Source organism: Sus scrofa, chromosome 9 (genome assembly GCF_000003025.6).
Source record: "Sus scrofa isolate TJ Tabasco breed Duroc chromosome 9, Sscrofa11.1, whole genome shotgun sequence".
Classification (NCBI taxonomy): Eukaryota; Metazoa; Chordata; class Mammalia; order Artiodactyla; family Suidae; genus Sus; species Sus scrofa.
In genome coordinates, this window is record NC_010451.4 from 26485851 (window position 1) to 26511808 (window position 25958).

At 46.0% G+C, this 25958-nt stretch overlaps 1 protein-coding gene across 1 annotated transcript in view; it reads left to right on the forward strand.

Annotated features, from left to right (window-relative positions):
* The window catches only part of PANX1 (pannexin 1), a 47586-nt gene extending 42426 nt beyond the window's left edge, over positions 1–5160 (forward strand). The window contains exon 5 of the mRNA XM_003482597.4: positions 444–5160. Within this exon, the coding sequence (XP_003482645.1) occupies positions 444–517 (74 nt within the window). The 3' untranslated portion in view covers positions 518–5160. The remainder of the gene's footprint in view (positions 1–443) is intronic.

Genomic DNA, 25958 nt, shown 5'->3' on the forward strand with positions numbered 1-25958 from the left:
CCCAGATTTTCAGAGAAGGAAAGCGTCTGCTTTCTCTGGACCAGGCTCTCCTCCTTCTCCTCATTCTCTGTCTCATACTACGCTTTCTGCTCAAGCTTTTCCCCCTCTACCTCTGATTGTCTGGACTGTCATTCTCCATCTCTCTCGCTCTTTTTTTTCTGGCTGTGCCCATGGCATATAGAATTTCCCGAGGCACAGCAACAACACCAGATCCTTAAGCATGAGGCCGCCAGGAGACTCACTGTTCTCCATCTCTTACCAAAGGGACTGAGTTTATTGTTTTATTGTTGCCCTGACCCAACATGAGCATTCTTTGCAGTGAGGCTGAGATGAACCAGGTTTGGCAAAGAACAGAAGATAGATTTATAGCAGAAGGAAGTGAGTGAGCGCTGTGGGTCCTGCCGTGTGACTTCCATCATAAATACCTGTTTTCCATTTGACAGATTTGAATGTACACAGTGAAACAAAGAATGGAGAGAAGAATGCTCGACAGAGGCTTCTCGATACTTCTTGCTGATGCTTTTTCTCCATGAACCAGGGTTTGCAGTCCTGGTTCTCAGCAGAGATACTGAGCAGAACTTACTGAGTCTCTGATAAAAGTGATGGGCAACGGAACACTGCGGAAGGGTGGTTGGTGAACTTCCCACGAGGCAACGTGGAGATCTTTAAGCCACAGCAGGTGGAGATGCGTAATTCCTCATCAGACGGAAAGTAGAAAGACTAATCCAAGTGAGCGCAGTAGCCCTTTTAGAGCCTCCGAGAAACACCTTTCTGTACGATGGCGCAGCAAACCTCAGAGCTACTGGGCTGCAAGGACTTGGGAAGCTTGTTTGTTTTATTTTAGGAAATAAGAAAAACCAAGTCAGGGTAGGAAACAATAATAAACAAGTTGGGGGAACAATGTAATATGAATCTCCTCTCTGTGCCCTAATGACTCCGGGGCAAGGAAACCTTCCCTGGCTGACTGCGGAGCCACGGGTGGACCTGCTTCGGGGGGCCTTGGCCGTCAGGAGGGTTGCCGGAGCCTCGGTTCTCCGAGACCAGGCTCTTGACCTGCTGCCGTTATCCTCGGCCCACTGAAATCCTCCAACTCCTGTGTGATGCCTTCCGCTGCGAAGGGCAGCAGACCCGAGCACTGCTCTGACTGCGAGCTTCTTTAGTAAGACAGCGTCCAAAGGATCTTCCATTGTGACTTCCATAGAGGAAGGGATGCTCTGACAGAGCCCGGTGGGGAGAGCTGAGTATTCAGAACAGGTTAATCCAGTTGCTTTGGAAGAGGTGGTCAGCAGAGTGTTCCTTGGTTATCAGAAGCTTACAAGACAGTCTGTTACCTAACTTCACAGAACGCAGAGGCTTCAAGTGCAGGACGTTTTGCCCCTCGGGATCCGAACGTGTGAATGACATCTGCCCTACGGGTGCTCGGAGCCAGAACACCTTCGCAGTGTGTTTTATTTATGTTGAAGAACATGTTTCAAAAACTCATTTTAACTTAGAGTTGTATGATGTCAGAATCGAGGCCATGTGCAAAGAGCATTCTGGCATTGATGGGAATCAGAGAATGGATGTTACAGACAGGTCTGTGGCATGACACCCAAGCATTCGTTCAGAAACATTTAAGGCCGACTTAGAATATCAAAAAACTTATTCTAATTCCGATCGTGTAAATGGATCCTGTGTTTACATTTTATACAAAATTCTTAAAAATGACATCTGTGGACCTCGCTGTTTTTTTTCTTAGTTAATAATTCATTGCTGGTGAATAATCCTTAGGAGCCTCAAAGGTGATGTATGGCTGTGAGGACAGTTGTTTGCCTGATCTAATTATTGTTTACCTAATCTAATTACATAAGCTGCCTCTGCCCCTCAGAATATTCACAAAAGCAGAGTTTTATTTGTGCTTCTGTGATGGTTTCTGAGATGAAAAGCTAAGGATAAATAGCCAGGTGCAATCGGTGTTTTAAATTATTCTTACTGCATGATATTTATTACCATCGAATGGTAGTGTGACTTTGAAATGTCAATAACCTAAATAGTCAATTTTGCACCATTTTTATATCATCGTATCTGAAATATATTTTTCTCTTCTTTTTTTCCTATCCCCCAAAGCCTCAGCTTCTCTATAGGCTGTCCCTAATTTGTAGTGTGGAGTGCTAAAAGTGGATACATTATTTTAGGAGACCGGGAACTCTCTAAACCCAGTCACAGGTGATTCTTTAATTAGAATGAATAGAATTGGAGCCCATAACCTCTGTGCGTCTTCTGCATCCCTACTCTCTGAGCTGCAGTAGCATCTGTGATGTGCCAGGTGTCACGCCAGGTCCCCATCTTTGAGGCATTCAGGGTCTCGTAAAAGGCAGTGAAGACAGAGGTTCCAAGAGGAAGACTAACCACAGTGAAGGCCCTTCCAGAAAAAGGGCCACAGTGAAGGCCCTTCCACACAGGCTCTGCCCTCTTGGGAGACACCATAATGCCTTACCTTTCTCATCGTTTCTGTCGAAGAAGCTTTGGAAAGTCTCAAGTTACAGTTTTCCCAGAGGTTCTTTGGCCACGGATCCCCTGGTCTGAAGCTTGAATAAAACAATCACACAGACAGTGATTTTGAAGAGGAAGCGCTCCCGTCCCCTTTTGTACCTTGTCTTGCAGGGTGTGGAGAACACAGGCCTGTGGGGACATGACAGCGTCCACGAATAGTCGTGGCTCCAGGAGGCTGATGTGGGTGTCTGGTCATACCTTTTTGCTGGCGAAGACGTGTCATTAGGAAAGTTCAGTCCTCTGTTCACTGCTCTCTTAGAGGGAGGATTACTTTTTTTCCAAGTTTTCTTGAAGTTAATTGACAAGGTTGTGATCATTTGTGCTGTACAGCAGACTGGCCCGTCGTGCATATACACATATCCATTCTCTCCCCAGAATGAGGGGTCAGCCATGGCTTCATTAAAGGGGACAAACAGATCCTAAATGGCTACTGCCAGTAGACCGTCACTCTGTGGCTGTGTCTTCCTAATAACCCACTGCAAAGCCTCGAAGCCAGCCTCGTAACCCAGTGTTGTGGCTGGGATCATTGTGACAGCAGTGTCCATGTCTCATTTTACCAGGGGACAGGCAGAGACCCTCTGATACAGCAGTTTTTAAACTTTGGAGAAGTTACATGCCCCCTTGTAAATATATTTCTTATTGCTGTAGAGCCTCTCCTCAGATATATACACAACACTAAATAAAACCTCCGGGGTCATTGTGATCCGCATGCCCCAGCTTAAGGAGCTGTGTTCTGATCGCCGGGGCCAAGCCGCAGGGAGGCTCCCGTGGCCCTTGCGGAGAGCTGCTGCCTCCAGCACTAAGTCTCCACTGGATATTTACTTAGTGAAACCATGTTTGCACACTTTTGAGTGAATTGTCCCTTTTGAGTAACGTCATTTTCTCGAGTCAGACTGAAAAAGTCAATTAAGAGAGCGAGTGAGTGGCTGGTGGTAAGCTTGGAGCGATCAGGCAGCCAGCATCGACCGCTCTTCCCACTCTGGCCACCAGGCATGATTTTATCCCAGACCCAAGTCATTGTCCCTGTGCAGCTGGCCTCCCTGGAAGGCAAGGAGGATAGGCACACACCTGACCTGTAAGATGCTCAGTCCTGCTTTGTCGTCATCCTGGGAGACAGCTGGAAACATCCCGTCATAGGGCGGATCCTGCTGCATGTTCCTTTCTCTTGTGGAGGTTTCCTGTTCTGAGGACCCTCTCCTATCCAAGAATGAGCTAAGGGGTGGGGGTTGGGGGTGGGTGGGATGGATACCAGGAGCCTTGTTCCCATGAGAACTAGTTTGTCTCTTAAAGGTGGATGATTGCACAGCTTTTTAAATGCAACCATGTTGGCTTCTTTTGCTTCTCTCTGGGATACACTGAAGATCTCTGAGGGTGAGAGTTTGCAATCCACTGCTGTATCGCAAGCCTCTGAAAAACAGTGACAGGCATGTAATAGGCATTCTGTAAATATTTGAACAAATGAACGTGCCATTAGAATAAATCCTGGTGTGTTGGCAACTGTGGTTTGATTTTACAACCCAAGTGGTCCTTTGTAGGACCGGGCGGGGGGCTCAGCCTCTTGGAGAGAGGAATAGTGCTGGTAATGACAAGGTTTCCACATGTAAGTAGTGACAGCTGCTGAGCTTTTTATAGAGTAAGTTGTGATCATTTTCCAAGTCCAATACAAGTTCACTGTTGCCTCTTAATGATGAGGGCAATTGAAATTAGAAAGGTCCTGGCCTTGGTAATTTCCCAGAATAACCTCTTGAAAAGGGAGGTTGATTGACATGTGCAGTGATGCATAATTGAGGCTTCCTCTGAGGCCACTAAGATGAGATGGCTCCTCCTAGGCAGGCATTGGCATTTTAGCCCTGTTTTTCCCCAGCAAAGTGAAACCTTTAAAAAAAAGCCTGGCAAAGATGCTCTTGTGTCATTTGTGGAATGTGATAGATGTGAATCCGTGATTGGTTTGTTCTGCCTGCAGTAGATGAAATGTATTATGTTTCTGGGTTCTCTTTTTAGCTCTAAAAACACTCTGTCCCTTAAAGCATGTGGTTTGATCCGTCACGGGTCTTCAAGTTCCTGCAAGTTCTAAGTTTCTCAAGCCTTGAGTGCTTTCCCCCTGCCCCACCAGAGGAGGGAGCTTCCGCAGTGTCACAAGTTTCCTGCAGAATCCAAAGCCATCAGCTCCTCTTTAGTAAGGTGCCTTTTTTCAAACACCCGAAACTCCAGTTCAGTGGCATTCTCTAAGGTGGTGTTTTCGGCATAAATTCTTTTTAAGTGACTACATTTCTTCAAAACATTTAAGAAAAGTATGTATGTCCTTTTTGCTGTGTCCTTTGGGAAGAACGATTGGTTTCTGTTCCACAGAGACTGAAAGATAAGAACCAATTACAGTCTTACAAAATGACTTTCGAAAAAGCACAAGAACCTCACCAGCCCTGCATTTGGGTGGTTATCCCTGTTAGATTTCATAGTTCCACCCAAGTCAACTGTCCAGTTTCGACATTCCGGCCACGCTGACTTCCTCAAAGGAGGGTTGAGAAGGGTGAACATTCAGGCTGCGGTGTCTACAGATCAAAGTGAAACAGTGTTTTTGTTTGGCCATGTTGGGTCCACCTAAATAAAATGTCTCTGAGTGATGAAAAATGTGTCTTAATATGTCTCTCCTTCTCTTCAGGGAAGGTATAATGGAAGACGAGTCTGCAGTGTCTTGAGCCTCATTCCTCTGCTGGATACATAAAATTCAGTAGGCTTCATGGCACACAACGAAAAATCCAGCTGGCAGAAACTAAAGGAAAACAGTCCTTGATTATGGGCCCCCAGATTCTGGAATTTCTAAGGCAGAAATCACATGCTTTCTGATTGGGGATTGTTTGCCTGGACTCGGAGAGGAAGGGGTAGAGGCCGTCTGCTGCTCAATGTGGGTTGGCCTGCCTCCCTCTCTCAAGAAGGGGACGCCTTTGTACAATAGTCAATTAGCACAGTTGACTGTTGTGGGTACTAAGTCAGAGCTACACGAAATCTTAACACAGTGCCTGCTGGATAGTGAGTACTCCATATGTGCAGTGGTAGTTATGACTTCCTCCGGCTCCCCAGATCTTTCTTAAGGTGGCACCCCCAGCAATCTTGGACATTGGAGTAGTTGTCTATTTCTCCATAACACTTTACCACAAACATGGCATCTTAAAACAACCCATATTTATTTTGGGGTTTTCTGGGTTAGGATTCAGGAGTGACTGAGCTGGGTCCCCTGCCCAGGATCTGACACGGCTTCAGTCAAGGTGTGGACGGGGCTGCGCTCTCATCCGGAGACGCTACTGGGGAGGGAGCCACTTCCAAGCTCCCTTGGGTTATTGGCAGAATTCGATTGCCTGACGGCTTTTTCTGACCATTTCGCCCAAAGGGGCCTGGCTCGTGGGTTTCTCCAACATGACTGTTTATGTCATCAAGCCTATAGAAATATCTTTCACCTCAGGAAGGGCCTGGTCCCTCTTTCAAGGGTTTTAAATACACATGATACTCTCAGAATGCTCTCCCATTTGATTAACTCCAAATGACCCACTTCATGAGCTGAATTTCATCTGCAAAATCCCTTCACCTTTGCACTGTTCTGTTGCCCAGCAGTGAGTCACAGGTGCTGGCCCACTTGGAGAGGAGATGGCACAGGGTGTGAACATCCGAGGAATCACAGGGCCACCTTAGGGTCCACCTGTCTGGGAAGTTATCTGAAACCCCAGCCTCTCTGTCTCCGAGCCTGTGGTTTATTCTCCTCCACACCCTTCTGAGCCCCCCCTCCATCCCCAGTGCTGTCTTTGGGGCTCTTGTCACTGCTTCCCTGAATTCCTCTAACAGTCTTACTGTGTTGAACGCACCATCTATGCTCCTGTGAGTGGGCGTCTTGGGAAGCAGATCTAATTATACCAACCTCCCCCCAACCCCACCACCCCCACCACTTACAAATCCCTCAGGACTTTCCATGGATTTCAGGATAGAGAGCAAACTGGCAATTTAGGCCACGCAAGGTCCCACCTCCTGCCTACTGCTTCAGGCTCGTTCCTGCCCCCCTTCCTCCCGTCTTTGATGTGGCCACATGGACTAAAGGCCTTTCTGCTTCCTCAAGATTTCTCCTCTGTCCCAACCCCCTCTTACCTTCTATTCAGACGTCAGCTCCGTGTGGGTGGGAATGCGAAATGGCGCAGGCACTGTAGAAAAAGTATGGTAGGTGCTCAAAAAAATATCAAGTGTAGGATTGCGCATGATCTAGCTATTCCACGTCTGGGTATGTATTGGTCAGCTCAGGCTGCCGTGACAAAATGCCATAGGCTGGGAGGGTTGAACCACAGACATTTATTTTCTCAGAATTCTGGAGGCTAGAAGTCCAAGATTGAGGCTCCAGCCAATTCGGTTGCTGGTGAGGACTCTTCCTGGCTTGCAGACAGCTGCCTTCTTATTATGTCTTTCCTTGGTGCCTGCATATGTGCTGAGGGGGCGTATCTCTCTTCTTAGAAGACTGCCGTCCTATGGGATTAGAATCCCACCCTTATGACCTCATTTAACCTTAATTACCTCCCAAAGACTCTGTCTCCAGTTACAGTCACATTTGAGGTTAGGGCTTCAACGCATGAATTTGGGGGAGACACCCTAATTTGGGGGGAGTTCTGTCGATAGCAGGATGTAGTAAACCCAAAAGAAGTGAAAGTAGGGTTTTTGTGGGGTTTTTTTTGTCTTTTTGCTATTTCTTTTTGCTCCCGCGGCATATGGAGGTTCCCAGGCTAGGGGTCGAATCGGAGCTGTAGCTGCCGGCCTACGCTAGAGCCACAGCAACGCGGGATCCGAGCCGCGTCTGCAACCTCCACCACAGCTCATGGCAACACCAGATCCTTAACCCACTGAGCAAAGCCAGGGATCAAACCCACAACCTCATGGTTCCTAGTCAGATTCATTAACCACTGCGCCATGATGGGAACTCCAAAAGTAGGGTTTTAAAAAAGATTGTTGTACACCTATATTCATAGCACCATTAGTCACAACAGCCAAAAGGTGGAAGCAAAATGTCCATCGATGGATGAACAGATAGAGGATATACAGTACATAATACCTTCTTTAAAAAAGGTGCCACCACATGGTTGACGCTTTTAGGGCATTGTGTGCAGTGAAATAAGCCAGTCACAAAAGAGACAAATAGGTATGATCCCACGTGTACGAGGTGAGATTCATAGAGACAGAAAGTAGCGTGGTGGTTGCCAGGAATAGAAGAAGAGAATAGAGAATTATTGCTTAGTAGGTAGAGTTTCAGTTTTGCAAGATGAAAAGAGTTCTGGAGACTGGTTGCATAACAATGCGTATGCACTTAGTACTACTGAACTGACACTTAAAAATGGTTAAGATGATAACTTTTATATTATGTGTATTTTAGCACAGTAAGGAAAAAAACTCCAGCGTCTCCTGCTGGGAGCTCTTGTGATCTCTCTGCTCCCCTAACCCCCATTCAGACATCCCTCTCGTGCAACACAATAGCACACTGCCCCGGTGCTCAGCGCACTGCAGTACCGCATGGCTTTCTCCTCTGACTCCACCAGCCAGGGAGCCCCTTGAAGGCTGGACTGGTGCTTTCCTCATTCCTGTATCCCCATCACCGAGTCCAAGACCTGATACCCAGACCCTAAGGAAATATTTATACTCTCATATTGGCCATGAGTATCTTCTGAGAATGCCTCATGTGGACGAGAGCATCAGATCAAAAGGGAATGGTCCCCTCCCCCTGGCCCAACCCATTGTCCGTCTCCACCAGCACTCCATCCGTTTTGCCCAGTTTAAGGTGCCATGTACAAGACATCCTCTGTTCCCTTCTCTCACTTTAGTGGCTGAGGGCTGAACTGGGAACCTTTCTGAAACACATGTAAGGAACTTTCCCGGATGGTGGCTTCTCTATCTGCACCCAGTCTAACTGATGTCCGAGCAGCCTCATTTCTTTTTCTAAGCTCTATCCTTGCCCAACCTCAATACTGAAGAAAGACCCTGGAGTCAGCGACAGAGACCTCAGTGGTTTCATGGATGGGGAACTTAAGTGTCTGAAGCAGGGCCCTGCAGTGACACCCTATCCTTGTGCCAGAGATGGAGAGCAGGACATGGTGCAGGCTTCACTACCCAGAGGAGAGGGAGGCTACCAGTTATCGGGGGAATGGACGTCAGGCTGGCTCATCAGTTACCTGGGAAACCAGCAGAGGGGCACACCCCTCACCGCCTGCCCCTTTGGTATCACAGCAAAGATAGTTCTGATCTAAAAATTAGAACAGGAGTTCCCGTCATGGCGCAGTGGTTAACGAATCCGACTAGGAACTATGAGGTTGCGGGTTCGATCCCTGGCCTTGATCAGTGGGTTAATGATCCAGCGTTGCCATGAGCTATGCTATAGGTCGCAGACACGGCTCGGATCCCACGTTGCTGTGGCTCTGGTATATGCCAGTGGCTAAAGCTCTGATTAGACCCCTAGCCTGGAAACTCCATGTGCCGGGGGAGCGGCCCTAAAAAAGGCAAAAAGACCAATAAATAAATAAATAATAAAGATTAGAACAATCACTAGCTGGGGCTGGGGACAAGTACACAGGCATTTACTGATGAGGCTCCACGATTAAGAGGGAAGGTCGGTCAGGTGAGTAAGGTGTGGTGGGGCAGGGAAAGCAAGAGAACAGCCATCTTGGGCGATCTGACCACACATAAGGGATCTAACGTGCACCACCGTATTTAAACACGGATGCCATGCCGTTGGAGTAAGAGAATGGCGACACCTGCTGTTTATGATGTGTGCCCAGCCAGGAAAGAGACTTAGTCTATGCTGCTTCCCCTGAGCCACGACCACCACCCTGATCACTCAGGGGTGGGGGCAGAGCCTAGGAACGATGCTGGAGGCTGCTGACCTGGGCCAGGAGCTCTGTGTTTCTCTTGATAAAAACAAATTACAGCAGCGAACTGCAGAATGGAAAATGCATTAGTTCAGTTCTACCTCTTCTCCTCTCAAGGAAGTTCAGTGTTCCCGTTCCCTTCTTGAAAGTGAGATTTTTAAAAATTGAGAGTTTCTGTTGTGGTGCAGTGGAAATGAATCTGACTAGTATCTGTGAGGATGCAGGTTTGATCCCTGGCTACGCTTAGTGGGTTGGGGATCCAGCGTTGCCATGAGCTGTGGTGTAGTTTGCAAATGTGGCTCAGATTCTGCATTGCTGTGGCTGTGGCGTGGGTTGGCAGTTGTGCTCCAATTTGACCCCAAGCCTGGAAACTTCCACACTTCCATATGCTACAGGAGAGGCCCTAAAAAGCAAGAAAAAAAAAGAGAGAGAGAGAAGGGAGTTTCCCTTGTGGTTCAGTGGTAAGGAACCTGACTATCCATGAGGATGTGGGTTCAATCCCTGGCCTCCCTCAGTGGGTTAAGGATCTCGCGTTGCTGTGAGCTGTGGATCTGATTCAGCCCCTAGCCTGGAAATTTCCATGCGCCGCAGGTGCAGTCCTAAAAAAAAAAAAAAAAAGAGAGAGAGAGAGAGAGAGAGAGAGCAAGAGAAGGAACAAAAGCCCTCCAAATTCTCAGTGGTTCTCTGGAAACTATAGACCCCTCCAGGAGAGCAGAAGCAAATCAAATCCTGTGAATGAAGGAAAATCAAGATCTGTTTTCTAAGAACCCTGCCCAGCGTTTCAATGTGTCTTTTCTCAGGAGGAAAAGAAAAACCAGAGAAGCTAAAGTGCTATCAAAAATCACTTCCAGGAATTCCCGTTGTGGCTCAGCGGCAATGAACCTGACTAGTAGCCATGAGGACACAGGTGCCATCCCTGGCCTTGCTCAGTGGGTTAAGGGTCAGGCGATGCCATGAGCTGTGGTATAGATTGCAGATGTGGCTCAGATCCCGAGTTGCTGTGGCTGTGGTGTAGGCCGGCAACTGTAGCTCTGATTCGACCCCTAGCCTGGGAACCTCCGCATGCCGAGGGTTCGGCTATAAAAAGACCAAAAAAAAAACACCCTTCCAAATCCCCAGGAATGTAATTCATGTCACCTCAGGAGGCCAAGAGTCCAGATAAAGCCTGAGCTTCCGTGGAAACAGAAGGGGATGGAAAAGGAAAGGTTCTGGTGGTGATTTCAGAGGTAAAGGGACCCAAAAAGATTTTAACATTCATGCATGCGGGCGTGTGTTCATTGTGAATATTAAAACTGTCTGTTACAAGGGAAGCATTGTTCAGCAAGGCGCCCTTGAGGCTCTTACCAAATCTTAAAGTACTTAATAAATTATCACCCCTTGAGATAAAGAAGGCTGCATTTTTTAAAGAAAGGAGAAAAAAATTGCCCCAAACTATGGCTACTGTAAATGGGAGCAGAAAAAAGAAAAAGAGTAAGCATTACACAGAATAAGGAAAGTCTAGACAGGCTGCCCAAAAGAATAGGATGAGGGCGTCATAAATAATTTAAAATTTTCCAGGAGCTGCATTAAAACAGTAAAATGAGCAGGTGAAATCAATGTTAGTAATTATTTTAACTAACCCAATATATCCAAATTCTCATTATTTCAACATGTAATCAACATGAGAAATATGGAGATAGTGCACATTTGGGGGACTAAGTCTTGAAGTCCAGTGTCTATTTCACCCTTACAGCCCCCTTCATTTCTGACTAGCCTCACTCAACCCGCTCAAGGGTCACATGTGGCCAGTGGCTACCATATTGGACCGAGCAGGTCAAAACAGAGTGTTTCACCCACGTCCGCGCCCATGTGATGGCCCACACGTTAATAGCATGCGTCTTTGCTAATGTCTTCCCTTTGGCCTCATGCTCTCTTCCTTTAAAGTCCAACTCCTTTTCTGAATATCGTCTGTCCCTTTTGTCAGAGAGAACTGGAAGCATATTCTCTGTTCTCTGAAACACAGCAAGTCTAGGTGTACATACCACCTGCTCACAAGGAGATGCCCATTAAATAGCGCCTTCCTTTTGTAGACCAAAATAAAATAAAATAAAATAAAATAAAATAAAATAAAATAAAATAAATAAATAAAATAAAGGCATAATGCGAGAGTTGTGAGTTAAGTTTTATTTGGGGCAAAATGAGGACTGCAGGAGTTCCCCTCGTGGTACAACGGAACTGAAGCCGACTAGGAACCATGAGGTTGCGGGTTCGATCCCTGGCCTTGCTCAGTGGGTTAAGGATCTGGCATTGCCATGAGTTGTGGTGTAGGTTGCAGATATGGCTTGGATCTGGCGTTGCTGTGGCTCTGGCGTAGGTGAGACCCCTAGCCTGGGGACCTCTATATGCTGCTGATGTGGCCCTAAAAGAACAAAAGACAAAAAAAAAAAAAAAAAATGGAGGACTGCAGCCCAGGAAGCAGCATTTCAGAGAGCTCTGTGAAACTTCTCCAAAGAGGTAGGAGGGAAGGTTAGTGTTATATAGGATTTTAGTTAAGAGGGTGGGGTACATGCAGTCAAGCACACATTTTGGTAGAAGCTTGCTGCTAGTCACAAGGAGCAGACGTCACCATGAGTGATTTTAATACTGTTCTAAGTATTAGGAGATGCAAGAATTGGGCTCATAAAATCTTCTGGAAATACTCTCTGAAGCCCTGTTCTGCCAGTTTTTACCGGAGCACAGAGGGCCCCATTATTAATCTTCACCCTAAACTTCTTTCAGGGGGTGTGGAAGGTCAGCAGCTGCAGCAGCTCAGATTTAACCCTTGCGGAGATAGATGACAAGTGCCGATTTGTGGCTGCAGCAGCTTTAATCTGAGTAAGTGTGGTGGCTGCTCCCCCATGCATTCTCTTTTTTCTTTTTTTGGTTGTGCCCACAGCCTGTGGAAGTTCCCAGGCCAGGGATTGAACCCATGCCACAGCAGCCACCTGAGCCACCTCAGTGACCACAGTGGATCCTTAACCCACTGTGCCATAAGGGAACTCTCCCACACCCCACACGCACTTGCCTTAATTGTTATTTGGTTTGTTGTTTGCTTCTTGTCTTTGTTCTCCTCCTCCTTTGTTCTGTTAAACTCAGGCGTCCTGCCTTAGTGTCTTCATAATGAAACGTAGCAGGACTCTGTGAGCCTCCCAGTACAGATCCCTTGTGTCCCTCGTTTCTTGTTTGTAGGAAACAGGCTTCATTCAGCCTCCTGACCCCCCCTGAGTTCCAACAGGCAGATCCGAAGAGTCGCTTATCCAGAAAGGGAGGGAATGCAGAAACTAAGGAGGAGCCTCGGAGAATGATAGTGCAGCCCTGGGGCAAGTCCTGGTTCCTCCTCAAGGAACAGACAGAGCAAAACCCCTTTGAGTTCTTCGGTAGGAATTAAGGCCCTCATGCAGGTGGAGGATTGTGACTTTAGGCTGAGCACAAGTTTCCTGGAACACTGCCCCGTTACCTCCAACTGATCAGAAGAAAGTCTGTACACGCGGTAAAACGTAAGGAAGACTCTGACTCCCTCTCCGAGTGATTCTCCCTTCGAAAACTCTCATGGATGAGCAGAATCTTTGCAGTTGGTTCTTGGATGTGAGTCCATGCCTTCTCCCCAGGTGGCCAGCCTTCTGGAGAAAACACGCTTTCTATTCCTACCTGCACTTGTCTCTTGAGTATTGGCACGTAGCCGAACCTGAGGTCAGCAGCAGAGTAGACCTCCCCGGCCCAACTCAATCCGGCCAGTGCCAGCAGAGCCAGATGAAGGGAGACCAGAGGGAGAGAGAAATGCGGGTGAAGATGTGTTTTGCACCCCTCTGAGCCCAATCAACCTGTGGGTGCTTGGGGTCATTCTTTCTCCTTCAACCAAGGCCTCAAAGACGAAGGGAAAGAAGGATGATGAGAGCGCACGGCAGAGTCCTTCCAAAAGGCTTTGCCCACGGATGAGCTGGCTACGTCCCAGCCGCTCACTGACCCCTGGAGGAAGGAGTACTCCCTGGGCCACCTTGGCAGGACCAGGCACTGGACAGCTCCACAGAGAAACCTCTGAAGCCAGAAGTGGAGAGGAACCTGGGATGGGATGGGCCAGCTTCTGACAGCTCCCTTTCCACACTCAGGGCCCTGTGGTGGAGGAGAAGCTTGCAATTCTGGAGTCAGAGAAGTGGAATCAAATCCTTACCTTCCTGGAGTTCCCGTTATGGCACAGCGGAAACAAATCCGACCAGGAACCACGAGGTTGCGGGTTCCATCCCTGGCCTTGCTCAGTGGGTTAAGGATCTGGTGTTGCTGTGAGCTGTGGTGTAGGCTGCAGATGTGGCCTGAATCTGGCATTGCTGTGGCTGTGGTATAGGCTGGCAGTTGTAGCTCCGACTGGACCCCTAGCTTGGGAACCTCCATATGCTGCAGGTGTGGCCCTAAGGGGGAAGAAAATCCTTACTTTCCTGCTCAGTCAGAACTATAGGACCTCAGTGAGCCTCAGGTCTTTCATCTGTAGAATGGGATAATAATACCTCACAGGCTTTTTTTTTGTTGTTTAACTTTTAATTTGGAAATAATTATAGATCCATAGGAAATTGCAAAAATAGTACAGGGGTCCCCTCTACCCCCCCAGCTTTCCCTAATGATAACATCCTCCATAATTATAGTATAGTATCAAAGTCAGGAAATTGACTTTGGTACAAGGCATGGCCTTTATTCAGCTTTCACCAGTTTTACGTGCATTTCTGTGTGTGTGTGTGTGCGTACATGTGCGCACACACAGTTCTATGCAATTTCCTCACAGTGTGTGTGTGATCACCACCACAATCACGCAAAGGAAGAGCGCCATCCCTGAAAGAGACTCCTTCACGTGAGCTTATATACTCAGGCCCCCACAGACCCAGCCCTCGCCTCTGGCAACCAAGTTTCCATCTCTATAATTCTGTCATTTCTAGAATGCTACATAAATGGAATCATACAGCTGTTGACCAAAAAAAGAGAACAAAACCACAACCTAACTGTTAAGAATGATGGTTTATTCGGAGATCTTACTGAGGACTCTAGCCAGGGATGGCAGCTCTCAGGCAGCTCTGAGGGACAGTTCTCAGAGATAAGGGAGGAGCCAGGATAGCCAGGAGTTTTTTGCTGGAAAGAAAACAACCACACGTGGTCAAATTTCAAAAGCTTACGGCTAATCACAAAAAGCCAGACATCTCAAGTGAATGATTTTAGTGCTTTTCTATGTACAGGAAGAGGCTGGGGTTTGGGCTCATTGAAATTTTTCTTTGATATGCATCTGAACTTTTCTAGGGCCAGTGTCCTGTTTTTCTCCTTCCTGAATTTTCCTCAGGGTGCACCCAGGGACAGCTGCAATGGCTGATGGCTTTCGGGCCAGGACACCCTTTGTTTATAGAAATGACAGGCAGCATGCTTTGTCCACACCGCATGTCATCTTTTGAATTGGCCTATTTTCACTCGGCAAAATGCCATCCAAGAAATTGTATATGTCGGTAGTTTGTTCCTTTTTATTGCTGAAGCATGTTCTGCACAAGCTTGTTTGAGGAGCCCACAGAACAGCACAAGGAGTTTTACGTGCATTTCTGCAAGAGCAAGAACAGTGCAGCACAGCAAGGCACTAGCTCAGTAAATGTCAGGTCTTATTTCCCAGAGGCTGATTCTGAGCTCCTGCTGAAGACGGACACCAGCTTAGGGAATGATTCCCCCTGCCTGTGAAGTCAGCCCCATCTCCGTCTGTCTTTCTGCTGGATAAGCCCTGGAGTCAGACTGCGTCTGGTCCTCTCCTTCCTTCTAGAGCCAAAGTTAGGAGGGGCCAGAGATAGGAGAAGGCTGAGAAGGTAAGACCCCAGTTCCTGGATGCTGAGCCCAGGGATCTTTCCATTGTACTGCGCCTGCTTCCCGGCCTGCCTGCCGACTAGGCCAGGTGGCTCATCCCCCGCTTGGCCCCGAGGCAATCTTTATACAGCACATCCGCTGGGGAACTGGGCTTCCTACCAAGCGGGTGAGTCACCCCTGAGCACTGATCAGGTTTAGGCAGGGAGCCAAAGATGGTGGGCTTTTCCCCAGATGCAAAGCTTGTATGAGGCCAAAGTCTTCATGGCTTCAAACTCCACTCAGCTGCACATTGAGACTGGCTTCATTCATTCCCTCATTCATTCATTCAACAAAGGCTTTTCCAACTCCTACAGGGACCGATGGCGGATGGGGGGATACAAAGTTGAATCAACCAATAGGCTTCGACTTCATGGCATTTCCTGGGAAGGATGGTTACCAAAAGGGAGGGGAGGGAGTCTTCATTCCATCTGCCATTTCACCTCTCGGAGCCCTCTGCCCAAGGAGGGGCTCCAATGAAACCCCGCTGACGTCAAACCCCTGTGCCCTGGATCTAACTCCTCCCCCAGACTGTCCCCCACTGGACCACGGGAACCCGGACAGAAGAAGGGAATTCATATTTGTTTAGCCCCTGTGGCATTAAAAATATATAGTCACTCACTAAATCTTCACACTCCATTGAGGAGACTCCCTTGGTTTCGGGGTGAAAGACATAGTCATGTGGTTAAGGGAAGGGTGCTCAAGCCAAGATGCCTGGTTTCTGTCTCTGGGCTGCACAATGACTGCTGTGTGATTGGTTCCTGGCCCCAATGGGCCTTGGTTCCCTCCTCTGCAACATCTGTCGCGGTGTTTGGGGTAGATGAAAGAGATTGTCTAAAGACAGGTACCAAACACAGTGTGAGCACATAGAAAACACTTTTTTTTCCCCCTTTTTGGCTTCCCCCCAGCAAATGGAGTTCCTGGGCCAGGGATCAGACCCCAGCTGCAGCTGCAACCTACACCAGCATCTGTGGCAATATTGGATCTTTAGCCCAGCACACCAGGGGCGGGGATCGAACCTATGTCCCAGTGCTCCAAAGACACAGTCCTTTGAGCCAGAGCAGGGACTCCAGAAAATACTTTTTAAAGAGTCTTTGCCTTTTCTTTGTTCACAAAGTAAACCATGTTTGAAAACCAGAAAGTCCCAAGCTATTAGAGCATTACAGAAGGTACTGTGGCATATTGGGAAAGTTCACTTTGGGTATTTGATCAGAAATCTGGCGTGGCACTTGAGCTCTAGTACAAGGGATAACAGTGCTGAAGTCATTTAAAAGGTTTTTCTCTGTACTGATGTCTCCCTTTCAGGGCTGCTGGGAGGATTCAGTGAGACAATGCACTTGGCGCTGATAGGAGCTCTTCAAACAGTCGCTGTTTTTCTTCCTTCAAGAAGAAACTCCCTCTTTTATAGCTAAGTGCCAAGGTCTCACGCTGAGTTTCTTCACAGCATCGGATAGTGGGACCTCGGGCTGGGAAAGCCTCCTGGAAAGTGATTGCAAAGACCGGAAAAGCCTCTCCGCCTTTTCCATGAGGAGCCCGGAAGCCCACTCTTCATCCCCGGGTTTTGTCTCTGGGCGCCACGTGAGTGGCAGCGAAGACAGGGGAGTATTGTGAGAATGACGTAGGGTTTTCAAAAGTACTCAGGAATATCCCTGACTCAGAGAGCCCCCAAAGAGGAGCCAGATGGCCCCGTGGGCGTGAGCCTTCGAGCATTTGGAGCGGAGGCTGGAGAAACTTCGCGGGGAACCCCAGCCCCCAGGACTGCGCAAGCCTGGGTGGGCGCAGGGGAGACGGATGCCCTTCACCGCGTCCCCGCTGGGCATCGCCGCTCCTGTCCTCAAGCCTGAGCGCCTGCACACCCCTTCCCAGCCACTGACAGTTTCTACTCCCCCTTATTTTATTTTTAATAAAAAAATAAATAAAGATGATGCAAGCTACGCATGATTATATACTCACTTCAAAAACCAAATCAGACAAGACCGAAACACATGGAATGAAAGTCCTGCCTTCACGGCTCCCCCACCACCTCCCAAGCCCGTCTCCCCACTCGCTTGGGAGTCATAGTTACATCCTGGGGGTTGGTGCCCCTCCTCGCCCATCGTGAGACATCCTTCATCCAGCTGCGTTTCCCCATGGGCACCTGCCTTGCTCTGCCCACTTAAGGAGTCTGGGACTAAGTTGTCCAGGAAAGTGAAGAGCGTCATAAAACATACATTTTTCTTTTCTTTTTAAAAAACTTTATCAGCATATTGTTGACTTAGAAAGTTAATTTCAGGTGTACAGCAAAGTAAGTCAATTATACATATACATACATTCATTCCTTTTCAGATTCTTCTCCCATATAGGTTACTATACAGTATAGGAGTAAATTTCCCTGTGCTATACAATAGGTCCTTATTACCCCCCTATTTTATACATAGTAGTGTGTGTGTGTGTGTGTGTGTGTGTGTGTATACATATATCAGTCCCAATTCCCTAATTTACCCATCACTCCTCTTTGATAAACATAAGTTTGGTTTTGAGATCTTTGAGTTTGTTTCTGCTTTATAAGTCCTATTGTATCATTTCTATTAGATTTCGCATGTTAGTGATCTTATGATATTTGTCTTTCCCTGACTTACTTCACTTAGTATAATTTCTGGGTCCATCTATGCTGCTGCAAATGGCATTATCTTATGCTTTTCTATGGTTGAGTAATATTCCACTGTATATAAGTACCACATCATTATCCAGTCTCTGTAGGTGGACTTTTAGGTTGCTTCTACATCTTGGCTATTGTAAACAGTGCTGCAATGAACACTGGGATGCATGTATCTTTTCAAATTATGGTTTTCTCCAGATAAATGCCTAGGAGTGGGATTGCTGGATTATATATATGGTAGTTCTAATTTTAGGGTTTTTTTGTTTGTTTTTTGTTTTCCTTTTTCTAGGGCCGCTCCCGTGGTATATGGAGGTTCCCAGGTTAGGGGTCTAATCAGAGCTGTAGCCGCCGGCCTACACCACAGCCACAGCAACCCCAGATCCGAGCCGTGTCTGTGACCTACACCACAGCTCAGGGCAATGCCAGATCCTTAACCCACTGAGCAAGGCCAGGGATCGAACCTGCAACCTCATGGTTCCTAGTCGGATTTGTTAACCACTGAACTACGATGGGAACTCCCTAATTTTAGTTTTTAAAGGAAACTCCATACTGTTCTCCATAATGGTTGCACCAGCTTTCATTCCCACCAAGTTAGACCTGAGTTCAAGTCACAGTGCCTCCATGTATCAGGCTTAAGTTTAAACAACCTCCTTTTCTTCATTTGTAAAGTTGAGGTAATAACACCAGTGCCTTTGAGTTGCTTTGAAAGGTGAATGTAACGATGCCAATGAGATGGAGGGCAGAGTGCCCTGTACCCATAGGGGCCTCACCTGGGTCCAGAGGAGTTCAAGCTATTCTGTTTTTTAAGGCTCTTGGATAGAAAATGGATAGCAAAACAATGTTACATAAATTGATGAAGAACTCAGATGTGTACATTTAATCAATTTTCATGTTTAGTACACAAATACAAAGTAAGATAATTACAGGGATTCTAGAAAACATTAATTCAAGGGGTCTGAGGAGTCTGTGCCCAGAAATTAGACCCAAGTGTGTATAATGACTATTCTTTTGTCAGGAAATCTCTGTGATTATATTATACTCTTTGGGGGCATATCATCAATAGTTTAAATGTGCGGTCCTTTGTGAATGAGCTACCCACTTGACTCTTCCAGCTGCAGTAAACCTTCCTGGCACAGAACAAATGTTTCAGTAAACAGTAGCGATCCCTAATGTCAACATCATATCTCCTGTGAAGCTGAAACCACTTATTGCAGACGGAGTCTAAAACAGAGTGTATCAATCCATACAGGCCACTTAATGCTGCTTTAACAAATAATCCCCCACTTTCAGTGTCTTTAATCAACAGATCTTGTGACTTTGACCAATCAATCTGAGTGAAAATGATGTGATCATTAAGAGCTAATGAATAGTACTCCAGGTTCCCTTTCCCTCTGCCCTGTCAACCAGCACTGTTCCAGGCAGTGACTACTATGTCAGTCTGGGTCCTGGATTCAGAAAAAAACATAAGTGAAGGTCATGGATGTATAGCGTGAACACCACTGATTAAAAACACTGAGAGCTGGGGCTTCTTTGTTACAGCAGCATTAACTTGCCTGTACTAATTGATACATTCTGTTCTAGACTCTCTATATTGTAATAGTTCTGTTTATATGTTCATCTGTCCTCCTAACAGTGAACTTTTTAACAGCAGAGACTATGTGTTACTCATTTCTGATTCTGAAGCTCCCAACACAGTGCCAGCATGCACTCGTACATTAAAAAAATGAATCCTTATTAATTAAATGTTGACTGAATGAATAAACCTTACATGTAGTCTACTTGAGACATTGCTTCCTTCATGAATGACTTCATGATGTTGTCACATCTATGGAATAAGGTTTTCCTATTCCATTTTTGGAATAAGGTCTTTATGTTCCATTTTTTTCTCTTCTCCTGGTCCTTTGGCACAAGAGATCATCTACTGCCACATCATAGACTATTCCCACATCTTCATCAACTTTCCAAATAATTCAGATATCTATTCATCCATCCACCTCTTTACTCATTCATACAAATACACATTTATTCTGCAGATGTTGTCTTAGTGTCTGCTATGTGCCAGGCATTGTCTTGTAGGCTAGGGATACGAAAATGTATAAAATGTAGATCCCAGTCTAACAGAGGAAAACAAACAGATATGAAAAATGCATCATATAACAAAAAAAATATTTCCACTAACACTGGGGATCTTTCCTTTTATTTCTTATGAAAGAAAATCTGCAAGTTTGAAAAACCCTGCTGCATTCTAAATCTCTTGTTTTTCAGGCAAAGAAACTGATCACTTGCTGGGCCAGGAAGCAGCTCCTTGCCTAATGCCCTGCTGGGGGCCCTGGGATGCTTGAGAAACATAAGGAGCTAACCTGACCCAACAGGGATCTGAGTTTGCCACTTGGGCTGTCTAGGTCTCCTTGCCCAGTACAGCACAGAGTTTGGGGGAAATTAAAAAGTGAAAGTCAAGGAGTTTCTGTCGTGGCGCAGCAGAAATGAATCTGAGTAGGAACCATAAGGTTTCGGGTTTGATCCCTGGCCTCACTCAGTGGGTGAAGGATCTGGCATTGCCGTGAGCTGTGGTGTAGGTGGCAGAGGAGGCTCAGATCCTTCGTTGTTGTGGTCGTGATGCAGGCCGGCAGCTGTAGCTCTGATTCGACCCTTAGCCTGGGAACTTTCATATGCCATGGGTGCAGCCCTAAAAAGCAAAACGAAAACAAAAACAAAAACAAACAAACAAAAATCGAAAGTCAAATCAAATAAACCTAGCGCCACAGGATGCATGGTACCTCTAATGAAATACTCCTGAGGGTATGACATTTTTCTCCTTGTGTATCAGCATCAGCTCATAGGAGGCCTGACAGTCCTAGGACCAGAATGCCGATGGTGGAGTCAACTGTGGGAACTCCTAGATGGTTTTCAAGGAAGAATTTCTAAAGGGAACATCTAGGGTAATGGCTGCAGGGTGTATGGCTTTCTTCTGATTGGCTGGTGATGAGGTAACAGGATGGAGTTCTAGGAATCTCAATAATCCTCAGCTTTCTGGTTCTGACAGGTCTGGAGTCTGAGCATGGAGTCACCCTCCTCCACTTGTGTGGGGGCTTTCGTTCCTTTAGATCAGCTCGAAGATATGTATCAGAGTGTTCTGTATATCCCTTCAGGAAGACTCAGGACTCCGTTTTATCACTGTGCTGTTGTTTCCTGACTACTTTTCCTTTGTTTTTGCTTTCCTTCCCTTCCCTAATTAGTGATTACTCGAATCTGCCCTTTGGAACTCAGGGAAGGTCTAGGAGGCAGAAGTGTTTTTTTCCTTCCTACAAGCAAGAAGCAGAGGTAGGGGGTGGGATGCCAAAAGGCTCTTTCACCCAGGAGGTCCTGCTCCATTTCAGTAGGGAGCAAACCACATGCTCCTGATGTAGCAAGTAGTTCTTCAGGCCAGAGAGAAACAACAGCACATCATTTCTATTCCAAAAAAGTCCTTGTGGGGCAAAGAACTAATCCCAAGGTCTCTGGGGCTACATGTTGTTTTTTTCCAAACAATTTTGCCTGGCTCAGTATGGGGTGTTCAATTTATAAAGCTGCTAAAAGAGGGGTGTGTTTGTGTGTGTGTGTTTAAAGAGCCGTGTCCTGGGTTTACCCATATGGCAGAAAAGCCTGTTATCAACAAACCTGAATTTAAAAGGAGGCCTGTGTCTGAATTAGTTCATAAGGTAAGTAATACAGACCAATCATCAGTGACTGAATCTTCACTGCCTCTCCCACACTTCCACCCACTAGGGGAGTTCTGTTTTGCTGGCTGGCTCCTGGGACCCTATTATTTAGATCAGAATGATGGATAATGAAACTACGCAGAGAAGTGGATGGGCCTCGTGTCTTCACCTCTGCACTGACAGAGAGGGATGGGGAAAGGAGGAGCCAGAAAAAGAAGCAAAAAAAAAAAAAAAAGGAAAAAAGAAGCATGTGTGGGTTGAGCTTATGAGTTTGGGAGACTTCGGGATAAGAGAGGGAGGGAGAGCTTGAGAGAAGCTGCCACGCAGAAGGCACTAAGTGAGAGGGAAGGAGGGAGAGAAAAATTCCATCCAAAGATGGAAAGATAGACAAATAAATAAAAAGACAATGGAGTCCCCTGGTGGTTCAGTGGCTTAAGGATCTAACATTGTCACTGCTGTGGCTCAGGTTACTGCCATGGTTCTAGTTTGATCCCCGCTCCAGGAAGTTCTGCATGCCACAGGTGCAACAGAAAAAAAAAAAAGCAAAAACAAAAAAACAAACCAAAAAAAAAAAACCCATTATAAGTACTAGAAAGAATTACTACATCAAACATGAAAAATTATTTACATCTACATGTTTAGTATCGTACCAGCAAAGGTTTTAAAATGTTAATACTCACTGTGCGGAAGGTTTTTATATCGTGATTCAAACAGTACAGACCTGATAGTTTCACTTCGAGGAATCCTCAAAATCCAAAGACTTAAACAAAATAATGCTTACGATGGTTTTATTTATAATAATAAAAGCATTTGAAAGAACTAAACGGTCAATATTAGCATGATTGGCTAAATTACAGTATATCTACTTGTTAGACTATGAGGCAGCATTAAAGGTGGCATTAATAATAGCCATTATCAAAAGAGGATGAAAAGATGAACATGGTCTAAAATTAACAGTTTTCTCTGAACTTTCTCATGGACCTCAAGGCCTTGATAATGCAAGAAATCATAGAATCTAAATTTTAAAAGAAATTGGAGGACTGGTTTCACCAAAAATGGTGGAGTAGAGAGCTCCAAGGATCCATTTTTCCACTGAAGAAAATATTAAGCTGGCAAAGCTGGCAGAATCATGAATGCAATTAAAATTTTTTAGGAATTAAAACCACTAGGGGAGTGCTTAATGAAGAGGCTGCTAGGTTTTAATAACAGAATGTATGGTGTTTTTGCTTACCCAGCTACCACCCCACACTCCCTAGCTCGACCAGCAGCTATGGTGATGGAGGCTCATGCTCCTGATGGTACGGCTTTCTGGTACCAGAGTGAGCAATTCAGACCTTGTTATCAAAGAACTGTGCTGTACATTTGGACCTGCCTGGTAGCTCCCTGAGAGACTGGCTCAGAGGCTTGCCTTTGTTTTGCCCCTTTGGAATTTTCTCAGGGCTGGAATGACCTCCTGGAAGCATTTGTCAAAAAGTACCTAATGGCATTATACTGCTGACTTCCACCTCGTGCAAGGGATGGGGAATAAGACAAGTAGCAGACAGGCCAAAAATCCTGGGAAGAAGGCGGCTGAGGAGGAAGATGCATAAGGAATAAAGGCTTTGAAGAGCTCCCAGGTGCACCAGGGAATACAGAGGGCCAGGCACACACCTGTCTTAATACATTCTTAGAAAAGACCTGAGGTGATCCTACGCAGGATAAATTCAAAGACATCTGACTAAGAAACACTGTGATCAAACTGCTGAAAGACAAAGATAATCTTGAAAACAGAAAAAGAGAAGCAACTAGTTATGTACACGGAGCCTCAGTAATAATTTCTCATCAAAACCCACGGAGACCAGAGGGTAATGGGGTGACCGATTTAAAGTGCTAAGAGGCCAAACAAAAACAAAAAACCTATCAACCAAGAATTCTATATCTCGTAAAAATTGAGAGAGAAATTAAGCCTTTCTCAGATAAACAAAAGCTAAAGGAGCTTATTGCTAGTAGACCTACCCTAGAAGAAGGAGGCTTTCAGAATGAGATGAAAGGACATGAGGCAGTAACTCAAAACCCTATGAAGAAATAAAGAACATCAGTAAAGGTAACTACATAAGTAAAGATAAAAATGGTATTGTTGTATTTTTTGCTTGTAACACCTCTATTCCTATATGACTTAAAGCATAAGTATATAAAGTAATAATGGTAAATTTATGTTAGCAGACACACAATGTATAAGGATGTACTTTATGACAAATAACACAAATTATGGGGTCTGTGTCACTGGACAGGAACAGAGTTTTTATATTCCCTTAAAGTGAAGATTGTGGAGTTCCCGTCGTGGCGCAGTGGTTAACGAATCCGACTAGGACCCATGAGGTCGCAGGTTCGGTCCCTGCCCTTGCTCAGTGGGTTAACGATCCGGCGTTGCTGTGAGCTGTGGTGTAGGTTGCAGACGCGGCTCGGATCCCGCGTTGCTGTGGCTCTGGTGTAGGCCGGTGGCTACAGCTCTGATGAGACCCCTAGCCTGGGAACCTCCATATGCCGCGGGAGCGGCCCAAGAAATAACTGAAAAAAAAAAAAAAAAAGACAAAAAAATAAAAAACAAAAAATTTAAAAAATTAAAAAAAATTTAAAAAAGTGAAGATTGTATCAATTCAAATTAGATTGTCAGAAATTTAGATGTTAATTTATAATCCCCAGGATAACCACTAAGACGATAACTAAAAATATATACAAAAAAATTGGAGTTCCCGTCGTGGCGCAGTGGTTAACGAATCCGACTAGAAACCATGAGGTTGCGGGTTCGGTCTGCCCTTGCTCAGTGGGTTAACAATCCGGTGTTGCCGTGAGCTGTGGTGTAGGTCGCAGACGCGGCTCGGACCCCGCGTTGCTGTGGCTCTGGCGTAGGCCAGAGACTACAGCTCCGATTGGACCCCTAGCCTGGGAACCTCCACATGCCGCGGGAGCGGCCCAAGAAATAGCAAAAAGACTAAATAAATAAATAAATAAATAATTAAAAAAAAAAAACTCTCACTAAAAATATATACAAAAAAGAAATGATAAAATAAAAATGGCACGCCAGAAAAAAAAAATGAAAAAAAGAATTTAGAGGTTTTCTAAACCAAAAATGCAAGAAGTGCCTTACACTGGAATTTGGACATGTAGCCCGTGGGAAAAATGAAGCTTCTCTGAACAGAAATTCAGCCCACATAAAACCTTTCACAAACAGGTGCTATAAATATTTGTGAAGCATTATCTAAATAACATGTATGACCCAGGAGCTTAAAATGGTCTAAGCCTCTTTCCCACTGTTGTTGCTGTGAAACTGAGGTCTAGTGCCATGTGGCAGGCCAGCATTTCCCTACGTGCGATTGGCAGAACACCCATGCTCTGCTATTAATGACCTTAATATACACGAGGGGTGCTGTGGAAATGCTGCGTTAAATGGAGTTCAAGAAATGTCTTGACTGCAGGACCCCTCAGAGGCTGTAACTCATTCAGCGTGTACACTGAGTCCTCAGGAGGTGCTGAGAGCTTGACTATGTCTCCACCTCTTTGGTCATGAAAATAATCACTCATTTTGGAGACTAGAGCTTCAGGGAACATCCTTTAGGGAATGATGTGGATGGGAGTTAATTGGGGAGTTCCCACTGTGGCTCAGCAGATTAAGGACCAAATGCTATCTCTGCGAGAATGCCAGCTCGATCCTTGGCCTTTCTCAGTGACTTATGGATCTGGCATTGTTGCAAGTTGCAGCATAGGTTGCAGATGTGGCTCAGACCTGGTGTTGACGTGGCTGTGGTGTAGGCTGGCAGCTGCAGCCCCAATTTGACCTTTAGCCCAGAAACGTCCATGTGCAGCAGGTGCAGCTGTTTAACAAAAAGGGGGAGTTCCCCATAATACAGAGATTTTCTGCACCCCCCTTTCGTCATGATCAGCATTTAGGACTCTTATGTGATCACCTGAGTGACGCATTTAGCTCAGTCCTGCCGCGTGGCAGGTCTTGAATACTCTGCAGATTTTATTATAAGATTTAAGTGCCAAGAAATAATTCAGTAGACTTTTTTTGTGTGTGTCTTTTTTTTTTTTTTTTTTTTGCCATTTCTTTGGCCGCTTCCGCGGCATATGGAGGTTCCCAGGCTAGGGGTCCAATCGGAGCTGTAGCCTCCGGCCTACACCAGAGCCACAGCAACGCGGGATCCAAGCCGTGTCTGAAACCTACACCACAGCTCATGGCAGCGCCAGATCCTTAACCCACTGAGCAAGGCCAGGGATCGAACCCGCAACCTCATGGTTCTTAGTCGGATTCGTTAACCACTGAGCCACGACGGGAACTCCTCAGTAGACTTT